The sequence below is a fragment of the Eumetopias jubatus genome, unplaced genomic scaffold, assembly GCF_037043125.1.
Source record: "Eumetopias jubatus isolate StellerSeaLion01/CBP00866 unplaced genomic scaffold, mEumJub1_p1.0 scaffold_17, whole genome shotgun sequence".
NCBI classification, from domain to species: Eukaryota; Metazoa; Chordata; class Mammalia; order Carnivora; family Otariidae; genus Eumetopias; species Eumetopias jubatus.
The window spans coordinates 32,735,465-32,748,306 of NW_028274823.1; the positions used below are offsets into that span (position 1 = coordinate 32,735,465).

At 48.3% G+C, this 12,842-nt stretch overlaps 1 protein-coding gene across 1 annotated transcript in view; it reads left to right on the forward strand.

The window, feature by feature from the left end:
- TLL2 (tolloid like 2) overlaps window positions 1–12,842 on the forward strand; it is a 119,962-nt gene that overhangs the window by 83,352 nt on the left and 23,768 nt on the right. The window contains exons 9-10 of the mRNA XM_088020098.1: window positions 2,038–2,153; window positions 7,216–7,318. Of these exons, the coding sequence (XP_087876224.1) occupies window positions 2,038–2,153; window positions 7,216–7,318 (219 nt within the window). The remainder of the gene's footprint in view (window positions 1–2,037; window positions 2,154–7,215; window positions 7,319–12,842) is intronic.

Sequence of the window (12,842 nt, forward strand, 5' to 3'; positions counted from 1 at the left end):
AGAGTCTGAAGAGGAAGAAGCCCTAGGGGAACAACAGGGAACAGGGACCCAATGCAGTGTGTGCCCCATAACTATAGAATCCCTTCCCCTTCCTATGGGAGTAGGAGATGTGGGTTTGCCGAAACAAAAACCAAGGGTTTTGCAGGAAGACTGTGAATGAAGGGCAGTGTTTATAGAAGGGGGGATAGTCAGCCTCCCACATCCTCAGTGCTGTAAATGAGGTTGTTTCTATGGCCTTGGGGCTTTCCTAGCCATCCAAGGTGCCGGTCATTGGCTAGAAATCTGACATCGGAGCCTGGACAGTGCGCTGGAGTCTGCGGAGATGTCTGCTTCTCTGCCCACCCAAAAGCCCCCTCCCCTTGAATGTACCCACTTTGCCTTCCGTCCCCTTGGCTTCAGCATCACCTCCCCCCACCCCCAACCTGCTGCCCTGGGAGGGAGCTCACACTGGCCCCTTTAAGCTGTTGAGCTTCAGTGCTAAGCATTAGTTACAGCAACCAGGGTTTACGACTGATGGGAGAGAACGCAATTCAGTAGTTTGGGGAGGAAGAAGGAAATTCATTACCCACAGGTCCAGTAACATTTTCCAAACCCCAGACCAGACACACAGTTTGATCATGGGCCAGCATATTTGAAACAGGGGCCATCTTAGAAAATCTAGGCTGTCAGCATGCGAAGGACTCTGTGGAGCTTGGTCCATCACAAAACTCTAGGAAATATGTCCATCCAGCTATAAGTCATGTGGGGGCTTGTTAGGGCTGAAATGTAGGACACACATATCATATAACCTTGCTGAACCGAAAGAGAAACCTTATAGCATTCTCTGGGAAATGCCATAGTATTTATTTAGTTATAATGTATATGCCTCTTACTTCCCCAAAGGATTGGAGGCAGCTGGTAAATACCATGGAGCCGTATAGTAACGTATCTATTCTTGCAGAGTGTTGATGATTACTCTAAAATAATTTCTGTGGAACCCTTGGGGGTGTTGACTGCCGGGCATAATCCTCATGATGCCTGGCAGTTGTTCGGTAATGTGATACTGAAGCCCCGACATCCAGGATTTCCTGAGGCTGATGACGGGCCGCTCTCTAGCTATTCCTTCCTGCGGCTCCAAAACTGCAGCTTCCAGTAATTTCAAGTAGTAACTAAAAGCAGGGTCTTTGCCGAGTGGAGGTTGAATTGCACGTAGGCAGATATGGGTAAGGATGCTTGTTTCCCACACTTTGGGGGTAACCCTTGGGAAGAGGGGCATGCAGCAAACCAACGTCTTTGTCTTTAGGGTCTGAGTCCCTGGGGGTCGGGAGGTAAGGAACCTGCAGCTCCCAAGCTTACTCATATGAGGTACCTTTTTTTTAAGGACAAATTAGAGGAAATATTTTTCACATACATAAGGACGAGGTTCTAGACTTATGACCAGGCAACCCTCAAACATTCAAGGGCGGAATAGCTTCCCATACCTCTGGTCATTTTTGTGTTTTCTTGACTGTTTATTTGGTAGCTCGTTCAGAGATAGGTAGAAAAAGAAGAGGCAAGATTCAAACCAATAAGTTTCTCATGAAATGAGTTTCCAAGTGTTTTCTTTGTCTTGTTGCTTCACCGACTTGTACTTTTCTGTGCTCACTGCCACAGATGTTATCAGTCGTAATTACACTGACCGCTATGTGTGGCGCAGTCACTGTGTGCCAAGCACCGAGCCGGTCCATGTCATTAACCCTTCAGGCAGCTCCTGCCCATTTTACAGACAAGAAACTAAGGCCCAGCAAGGCTGGGAAACTTGCCCACCATGCTCAAGGCCATGCTCAATCTTGAGAGCCTCAGAAGGAACCCCTGGGTCTTACTTTTTGGCGCCCAGACCCTATTTTCACTTTTATTAGCCAGAAAAAAATTGTCGATCTGCCTGACATGGTTCTCACTGATGCATCCCGAGGGCTTTGTCTGGTCAAGGGATGCTGCTTGCTCAGCAGCCTGGCACAGGGAGCTGCTTAGGTGGGGGGTGTGTCTGCCCAAGTCACAGTCATTGTTTTGCTTGTGCAGCGTGTGGGGAGACCCTGCAGGACACAACAGGAAATTTTTCTGCACCTGGTTTCCCAAATGGCTATCCTTCTTACTCCCACTGTGTCTGGAGGATATCGGTCACTCCGGGGGAAAAGGTAGGTGTGAAACCACCTCAGGAAATGACATAGCTTTCTTTAGTTGGGTAAGGTGTGGGGCGTTGTGCTCTCACTAATAGTAGGAAAAGCAGCTCTTACGCTGTGAGCACCCACTATGTACCAGCTGCTGTGCTAGCCTGCCTGACATTATCTCTGGACTTTCAACCAGGATCATACAAATGGTGGCCTAGAAGCAAAATGTCCACGTGAATTATAGATCAGGCTCACAGTTTGTAAAAAGTAGACTCTATCCTCTTCCTTGATAAATACACCATCCGAATGCCTTGGAAGGTGAGGATCCAAATGAGAATTCCTTAACACCTCAGAGTGTTGCTCTGGAAGGTAGCAATGTGGGGAGAGCTAGCCCCAACCCACAGCTGGCCCTTCCTTCTCTTCTCAGCCCCCCATTTCATCTCAGGAGCACCCATGGCGACACTCCAGCCCACTCTCCCAAACACTCCGCACTCCTACCTTGCAAACAGCTATTCCTCCAGTAGAAGCGGACTGGTTAGATGTGCTGTCTACCTCTGGGAGTGTGGATTCAGGGCAGAGATCTCTACATGCTCTGGAAGTGGGCTCTGATGGGCTATTTGGACAGGAACTCCAGGGTCCTGGCCACCTGGAGTGAGGTCTAGGAAATATGCAAGCTCTGGGTGAGCACAATCCTTTGGGTCTGAAGATTTCATGATTCCCTCCAGATTCCCTCTAGAGCTGAGCCAAGGCAGCAGCTTCTTTTGCCCTGGTCCAAGGATGGTATGTTCTCAAACCTACTGCAGGATGCATCTCTTCATATCCATTATATGGATAAAGAATTTGAGGCTCAGACATTTAAAAAATTGCCCAAATTCACAGTAAAATTTAGAACTGGGACCTGGGGCTTCTGCACTCCTAAAACTTGTGTGTGTGTGTGTGTGTGTGTGTGTGTGTGTGTTTTCGCACCTCCCTTCAAATCCAAGACTAGACGCTGCTGTCTTTGAGATGCCCTCTCCATCCCTTGGGTCAGTCTCCCTACAGTCATACCTGCCAAAGCCTGTCTCACAATATCATGACTGCTGGTTTATTTGGCTGTCTGCCTTCTGGACCTAAACTCACTGAGGACAGACTGTTCACCCCAAGGTCTCCAGCACCCAACACAGCCCATGGCACAAAGTCACACAAAAAGTATTTGTTGAATGGGCATGTGAATAGATGAGTGGCCAAGTGAAAAACCTGCATCACCATGGGGGTAATGGATTTTTGGATGCCTGTAGCCAACCTTCAGGTAGTCCTAATTCATAACCATTGAAGATGTCCATTTAAATGTTTTCTATGGCCTGGGTGCTTTTCTCAGCATATTATGTGGATTATTTCTTTTAATCCTCAGAACTTCTTGTGATAGGTGCTATTAGCACATTAAGTCTTCAAGTAGACTTGCCTAAGTCTACTCAGTTTGTTGCAAAGTTGGGATCTGAACCCAGGTGAGAACCTGGATGCTTAGCCATCATCCTATCTTATTTCACAAAGGGGTCAGGCTAATAGGCATTTGAACGTGCATTCACACACACACATGCTCACATATACGTGTGCTCACACACAACACCCACAGGCAACTCTTCCTCTGGCTCTAAGCATTTATGACAGTGTGGTTGTCATCTTGAGCCTGAGAAACTCCAGGCTTGTCTTCCTCAGGTGCATGTACCATCTCTGTGCCTGCTGGCAGCATCGGAGAGAGGGAGGCCGGAAGAAGGAGGAGAAGGTGATCCAACAATCCCCAAATCGTTGAATTGCCTGACAGAGCAGAGGCTATGTGATGTGTTTGAACTGCACAAGATTCATCAAGCCTTAATTATTATTGCTAACTGAGGGGCAGGGAGAATATACAGCATTGAACTTCCTGTACCAATTATTTCCATTTCTGCTTCACCCAGCCTTCCCCAGAGCTGCTGGTAATTAGCAGACTGGATTGATTCAAGTATCACCTCTTGTTTATCACCTCTTCTCCTATGGTCTTTATGGTTCCCTTACATATTTAAAATAATTAGCCTGAATAATTATCCCATTCAGTTCAATCATGAATGTGTTACTAAGGAAGTTGTAATAACATTTTCTTTCTGAAAATTTGAAAAGCTAAAGAATTATGTTGCAACCAGCTAGTCAATATGACTGAGCCCTTCTGCCTGAACATGAGCACAGTGGGAGATAAAAAAAGAAATCTAATTTACAATCCCTGTCTTCAAGAGACTTAGAGTTTAGTTAGGGTCCCCCCCCTTACCTCTAGGGAGTCTGATTTCATTGAAGGAGGGGCATTTGGTTGGCCCGGTATTATGTTTTGCACTTTTGAGGTGGTACTAATCTGTAGGCAGCATTGAGAACCACTGGTCTAGTTTGAAAGAAGAGTGACATCTCACACACACAAACGCACACACACACAGTATAACACAGGAGAGGAGCTGGCCTATTATTTTCTGGTCATCCCTCTTCATTTCATAGGAGATCAGAGGGCTTTGTGGAAGAAGGTGCTACTTGTCCTGAGACCTGAACATTGGGTGGGATCGGCCCAAAGGAAGGGGTGGACACTCTCAAGGCTAATTAAGACAGGCAGCCTGTGAAGAGCACTTAGGGTATCGGTTTGTGGAGCACTAAGTGTGCACTCAGTGTGTCTTGATTTTTTAAAGTTGCATTTATTGAGTGCCTATTATGTGTCAGACATAGCATGATACACTCAATACGCAGTTTTTCATGCAGCCCATCAATAACCCAATGGTGTGCGTGTTGTTTCGCAGATAAGGAAACTAAACATCCAAGCAGGCAAGTGAGCAGTAGAGCTAGTAAGTGGTAGTCTGATCTCAGAGCTAGTAAGTGGTAGAACTGAGAAATCCAGATCTGCCTGACTCTAATAAACACCTGCTCCACAGTCACTATAAGAGGCCAAGGAGGGGGACCCGAGGAGGGAAAGGCTGTGTCCATTCAGGCAATCAGAGAAGGACTCAGGGAGGAAGCAGAGGGCATTGGACCTGGGCCTGGGGAAACTTCCATTAGCAGGATCCCTGAGGGCACGCAGGGAAATAAGGTCACATATGATGGATGCTGGAGGCTCTGGAAGGTAAGCAGAGAGTTTAATTAATGCATGGGAGCAGGGAGAGCCACTGAAGTTTTCTGAGCATAGGAGGGGATAAACATGAGATGTAAGTGCAAGATTGATCTAGAAGCCCTAGGGTGCAGAAGGGGCCATGACACGGCAGGGAGGAGTTCAGGAATCCTGTTGGCAGGACCGATGGGGACAGGGCTGCTGAAGGGGCAGCCAGACTGGCTTGCAGCAGGACACACAGACATCTTCAGGGAAGGTAGTCTGTCAGCATCGGGGATAAACAATAGGGGTGAAGTAGAGAGGACAGCAAGGGGCTGCACCCTGGCGCCTGGTGTCCCCTGCGCACAGGGAAGCTGGAAGGGAAATGCTGCTGCACTGAGGGGCCCTCACAGTCACCAGGGAGCAGGGAGGACAGCAGCCAGCTGAGGCCAGAGAGCAGCGGAGAGAGGACAGGTGTGCTGAAGCCCAGAGAGAGGAGGTTCAAAGCAGGGGGCCATGGAGGATGGGACAAATGAATAACAGTCCTTTCAATCTGGCTGGGAAGGCACTGGAACCTTTGACCTGCAGCCCTCCAACCTGGGGCTTTGCTTCGAGACAGAGGGACCTGGTGCTGCCTGAATATAAAAGAAAGTGGCCAGCAAACAGAGGAGAGAGATGAGCTGGCTCAGGCAGGGGCCCCGAATGGGATAAGGCCCAGGGTCAGGGCTGCAGTGACCAGGCAGGGCTGCCTTCAGTGAGCCCCAGGTGAGCAGAGAGAGCGGAGAAGTGATGGTGCAGGGACATGCTGAGCGTGGCAGACATGGCGTGGGCACCCTACATGGCGGTGATTGATGGTTGGGGGGCAGAAGGAGGGATGCCCGAACTCTGCTCTGGGCCATCTGCCAGGGGCGCCCCAAGCTGGAAGGGTAGCAGGCTTGTGGGAACAGTACCTGTGTGCCGAGTCCACAGGGCCACCCAGCCCCTTCCACTCTTTGTGGATGGGGCGTCCACTGAATGGCCTCAGCATGTTCAGAAGAACTGAACCCTTCCTTCCTAGTCCATCTGAACCCCCAGCTCCCCAGCCTTCACTCCTCTTCACCCCCCGCCTCCCCACTCCAGACACACATAGCACAACCTACACAATTCCCCAAACTCTCCTTGCCTGAGCTCATGTCAGTCCCTCTCACCAAAATGCCCTCTTGCCCTGTGTCTCTATTCCCCTTAGGTAAATGCCATCTCTTTTGAGAAGCCTTCTTCAGTATCCTGGGCAGCATCTATTTCCCCCTCCTCGGGGCTGCAGGATTCCCTTCCTGTGCATCCCTCTCTTTTCAGCATTTATTCAAGAGCGTTCTAACTGGCCAGACACATCTGTGTTCTTTGAGCTCCCTAAAGGCAAGAACCTTGTCTTACTGATCTTTCGATCTCAATTGGCCAACACAGACAGGCACATAGTAGGTGATCAACTAACAATGGTGAGATGAATGAATGAATGCAGGAATGAGCGAATGAACAGCCTAACTATAGGAAGGCTATTGGATACACCACGTCTCAAAAGAGTGAGGTCATGGTGGAGGGGACACTGATCACGGTGGTGTTCAGATGCACTCAGGCTAATCCCAGGCCCTTTGGAATGATTGATGATGTTATAAGATCTTTTCATATCTCTGAACTTCACTGACCCCTTACCTCCTTCTAAATCCCCAGGCTCAATGCATCCCGGCCCATCTTTTTAATGCATCCTGTTTTCTATAAACCACCTAGTGACTTCAAAAGCTCAAGTTATTCCCCGGGACAGAACAAGAGGACCCATCTCCTCTGTTTACTCCCCATCCTGCTTAAGGTTTATTATTTAATGTCATGAGGTTTCCTGTGAGTGTGTCTTTGTGAGGATGCTCCTACTGTGGTCTGAGAGCTCTGTATGCTAAGAGGTAATGTGAGAACACAGGCATGCAAGATGTGTCTTCAAAACTCCTCGGGCTCTGCTGCCAAAGCTCACTTTACGGTCACTCTTTACAGATCATCCTAAACTTCACATCCATGGATTTGTTTAAAAGCCGCCTGTGCTGGTACGACTATGTGGAGGTCCGGGATGGTTATTGGAGAAAAGCCCCCCTGTTGGGTGAGTTGACTTGAGAAAGCCTTGGGAGAGGGGTGATGGGCTGCTCTGTGTGATGCCATTAATGTGTGGAAGGGCCCGTCCTGACAGCAGTCACAGGAAGCTCTCAAGGGTCGGTGTCATTGTAAAACTCTGAACACTCCATTTGGCAACACATGTTAAAAGCTTTTAAGACTGAGATGGCCCTTCAACCCAGCAATTCCGCTTCTTGGAATGTATCCTAAGGAACCAATTAAGGAAGTGTGCAAAGTTCTAGCTATGGGGATGTTCTCTGGAGCAGGAAAAATGGAAAACAGTCTAAATGTTCAACAGTATGGGTTCGCTGAAAACATTGGGATACATCTTTCCAGGGGAAAACTATTCAGCCACTAAAAATAAAGGTGGAAGTGCCTACTTATTGATGCAGAAAGGGATTCCTGTATGTTGTTACACAAAAAGATGTTACAAAAGAAAACATGCAGTTGAATTCCATTTTAAGAAAGACACAGATATATGTATATTTTGCAGGTTTTGCAAACTCAGATGCCCTCAGAAATAAGGCCTACATGAGGGTGATGGGGTTGGTTGGCATAATAAACGAAGAAGTGGTGGGGAGTGTGGCAAAGTGAACAGTGAATATCTTGACCAGAATTACTCAAAACAAAATTAAAATTAACACATGTACAGGTTGGATTCAACTGGAAGAAACCGTTTTGTGATCTACAGTATAAATATCAAGTAAAATTATAAACATAAGTAAATAACACATAATGGTTATTTCAGGATGATGGAGCATTTTCTTAAAAAATTTATTCTGGGGATGCCTGGGTGGCTCAGTTGGTTGGTTGGGCATCCAATTCTGTTTTTAAGATTTTATGTATTTATTTGACAGAGAGAGACAGCGAGAGAGGGAACACAAGCAGGGGGAGTGGGAGAGGGAGAAGCAGGCCTCCTGCCGAGCAGGGAGGCCGATGAGGGGCTCGATCCCAGGACGCTGGGATCATGACCTGAGCTGAAGGCAGATGCTTAATGACTGAGCCACCCAGACGCCCCTAGGTGTCCGATTCTTGATTTCGGCTCAGGTCATTATCTCGGGGTCATGAGATAGAGCCCTATGTCGGGCTCTGCTCTGGGCGTGGAGTCTGCTCAAGGATTCTCCCTCTCCCTCTGCACCTTCCCCACCCTCTACCCTGTATGCCCTCTCTCTGTTAAAAATTTGTTTTATTTTGTTTTTCCTGGGTTAGCTATATTTTCTAATTTTTCTACAATAAGCATGTACCCTTTCTGGGAGATGCACAGTGCATGAACTCATATGTGAAAAGGCAACTTGGACCTTTCAGCGAGAGGCAGTGGGCAGGTGGCATAAGGAGAAAGGTCAGTTCATTCAGGATTGGTCACCAATCTGCAATCTCCCATGGATGACCGCAAAAGATGAAAGTATAGAGAACCAATTGCATGGTGTCCTGGGAATGGACATAGGGACCCATTTGGCTCAGGAATAGCAACAGCGGAGCCCGGGAGGGAGGCAGATTTAAGGGAGCCAGATGGAAGAGTTTTGGGTGATAGTGGATTGTCCTCATTTTTAGAGCAGTAGTAGGGTGGGCTTCCAGGTTGACAAGTCTAAGCCCTCAGTGAGATCTTTGTCCCTGGCGTAGCCTCACATGGGCAGAAAAGACACACTGGTTATGCTGTGAATGGCTGGCTTGGGAGTGAGCTGCTGTTGGAAACAGGAGGAGAGGAGGAGAGTTAAGCTGGGGAGTTCCGTGGCCAGACCGAGCCTGACTTCAAGTCAGATTCCGGGTGGGTCAGAAGAGATAGGGACAGAGGGTCTGGCTGGACCTGAGGGGTCCTGGCAGATACTAAGCTCTGTATTAGGGTCTCAGCCAGGTCAGCTTTCATTGGGAATAGCACCTAAACCCCTTCTGTCCAGAGGACCGTGAGTTTAAATTCCTAGAGGTACAAACAGGTAAGAATTTGTGTGCACTTGCGCTCAAGAAAACAGCCATGGCAGGCTCTGTGTGGGGGTACCAGGTTACCGCCATCATCAGTGGGGTAGTTTGTCGTCGCAGTGGGCAAGCCAAGCACAGACAGGAGTGTGTACGCTATAGGACAAATGGGTTTTTTTTTTTTTAAAGATTTTATTTATTCATGACAGAGAGAGAGAGAGAGAGAGAGAAGCAGAGGGAGAAGCAGACTCCCAAGGAGCAGGGAGCCCGATGCGGGACTCGATCCCAGGACCCTGGGATCATGACCTGAGCCGAAGGCAGACGCTTAACTATCTGAGCCACCCAGGCGCCCAGGACAAATGGGTTTGGTTAGCTGATGCCAAGATGGAGGCTGCCTGCCCTGGATTTCTGCTTCCCGTGCATGCTAGCAGTGAAGGAGGCATGGCTTTAGAGGTAGTACTGACTGCGTGTAGCAAAAAGACGGAGGGTGACATTCTGGGTAGCAGAGGTTCCTGAACCTGGCCGGACATCAGCATCAGCATCAGAACTGTCTTTGGCCATCTACAGATCCTTAGGAGACTACCGAATCGGAATCCCCATGAGCCGGGTCAGGGAATGATCCTGCTTCTCTGTAAATGTATGTGCTTGGGTACTTGTTAGTACCACATACATAGAAAGGGGACCACAAGGGTGCTTATCGAACAAACGAAGCTGGTTACCTCTGAGAAAGGCAGCACAGAGGTGCTGGGCAGCTTGGTGGTTTGCTTTGTATACTTCTGGATCGTTCTACATCTTTTACAAGAATGCATTCAGGTAGTATTTTGTAATTAAACTACTCCAACAGGCTGTGTGGGAGGAGTTGCAGTGACAACATGGAATCGTGGACCCCTCGACCTGGGAGGGATCTTAAAGTCTTGTCTTGATCCAGATATCTTATCCCCACTTACCCCACACCTTCCCCAGGAAATCATGCTCCTCGAGTGTGGACCAACTCGCTAAGTCCACACAGCTAGCTAGGGGCTGAGATGAGACCAGAACTCAGATGCCCTGGTCGTGGGGAGTGGGGACTGCCGCATCTGAGAAGTGTATCCCCGTAGGATGGTCAGATAAGATGCTTGATTCAGTGTTTATCTGAAATTCCAATGTGACTGGCCTTCCTGTTATTTTTGTTTGCGAAATCTGGCAACCCTAACCGCCCCCCGCCCCCCCAGAGGAATGCGGTAGACTCAAAGGGCTCAGGGGAAGCAAGCTCTCCGTTACTGAAGTTCCCTAGAGAGGGCCGAGACACGCTCCTGAGAGTGGGCACAGCCAGAGACATTTCCAGGGATTCCCTTTTCTTGAACTTGAAACAAGAATTTTCTCACCGCAGATCCTGGCGTTTCTGGTTACACTTTGATGGGTGAGTTGGGGCTTTTGCCATTCGTTGTTGTCAGTGATGGTTTGTTTTGTTTACGTTTTGTGTGAGGTGTTTTTTGGCTCATATTTTACACACTTTTGCAGTGTGTGTGTGTGTGTGTGTGTGTGCGCGCGCGCTGTGTCGCAGCCAAGGCATGGCCCAGTGCCTGTAACCGTCATTCTTCGTTTGCAGGAATTCTCCTTTGCCAACTATTTGGCCCTGCTCTGATGTTTCCAAATGCAGTTGTTAGTGCACTTTTGTGTTTGGAACAAGTGCATTGTGTGGGCCGAACTGGTCCCTGGGAGGGGTCAGTGCCATGAAATCTGCTGGGAGGAGGCAGGTCAATGCCCCTTTGGCAGGAGGGAGAGCGGATTAGGGTGGATTGTGAAAGTATGCATCTTGCTCTGAAAAACTGTGCATTGCATATTTTCCCAGGGCAGTGTGTGAAAATCCAGGCATAATGGACGCATAACTTTTTATGAATGAACCCTTTATGACTCCCCATGGAGCCCGCTTGTAGTGCCCTCATCTGCATTTCCTCTTCTTGATATCCTTATTAAACTCCTCCTCCAAGCCAGGAACCAGATTCCGTTTAGGGATTTGCCACCTTTTCTCTAGTCCAGTTTCTGCCCAGCCTGTTCATTCTCTTGGAAGGGGGCTGTTTGGGACCCACCGTTTCACAAAGTGATTAAAGAGAAATGTAAGTAGAATGAGAATAGTTCACAGCTGGTTAAAGGTATCAAATTGGTTTTTCTATTTCAGGGGTCACTCATGAGACTGCACCTGAAGTGGGGAGGAACAGGGCGGTGGGGGTGCGGTGCTACAAAGAGAATTTACCAGTAAACTTAAATACTGTCGTGTTAATTGGATTCCCCTCCCTTATTTCTGCCGGAGGAATTACGCGAACAATGCACTTTTTTTATGTAGAACTGTCTGCCATGCACACAAAAGCCCCTCTCCCCCCATTCCCTGCAGTTGGAGCGGGGGAAGTTCAGAAAGACCAGGCCGGCCAATCGGTGTCGCGTGGCCCCACTCCTGGGGCTCCTTGGGCCGGGGCAGTCTCCCAAATGAGCAGAAACGATGGCGGGAGTCAGACAGCCAGACTGGCATTGCCACAAGCTCGCTGTATGGTTTGGAGGCTTTGATCCTTGTTCCTAAATGTCTGTGTCCAAATGGGGAACGATGCGTACGTTCCCAGAGAGCAGATTTCATGTCTTTTCATCCAAAAGCGGACCGTGTCCAGAATCCCACCCCAAACAGAGAAGTTCCTTTTGATGATGGTAGCCGTGGTTGATGAAGTAGGAGGTAAAGTTGATGAGGAAGGTCAAGATCCCAGACTGCCGAGGTTCAAGTCCTGCTTCACTTACAACTTTGAGTGTAACTCAAAAGTGCATGTAACTCAAATTCTTCAATCCTCGGTTTTCTCATAACCTAGACTACTAACAGTCCCTAACTCAGGGGGGAGCAGGATGCAGTTAGATCATCTGCGTAAGGTGCTTAGGACAGTGTCATGCTCACTAACAAAGGGCTTTCGTTAGAACCGTTACGGTGGAGATTAGAGTGTTGAGAAAAGGGGACAAAGTAGAGGGTTTTAGTTAAGAATTACACGGTGATTGGGGGAGAGAAGTGACTTAGAAATAATCTGTAATTTATCCTACCAAGTCTGGCTTTGCAGTAATTCCTTCCTCCTCCAGAGTAGTGAGCAGACCGGGGTTGTCCTATGGTCCAACCATAGGTGGCTCATCTCATCTGGTTGGGTTCTTAGGCAGCAAGGCAGGTATGGGAAGTTCTTCTCTTTTTTGGAAACGGTCTCCAGTGGCTGTGACAGCTGGGGTTTTAAAAGGAGAGATTTGTACTTGAAACTTGGTTTGGCTAAGAAGGAATTCCTTTTGTGACCCCACGTTGTTGCAATGCTGTTCAGCAGCCCTGTCTCCTCACTGGTAAGCAATACTTCCCCACGCTTACGTGGTGCTTCCAAATTAATTGACACTCATTGGCCATGCCAGAGTAACCATTACTGAAAATTTATAGGCTTCTGATGGATTGTTCCTTGCCAAATTCTTGGCAGAAGTTTCAGCTCATCTCACTTAATGTTAAGCTCACCAAATCCAAAGAGCTGCAGGTGGCCAGAATTGGAAGGAAGCAGAAGGAGATTAGCAGCTTCTACCCCATGTCTCCCCAAAGAATGTATCCACAGTTGGCCATC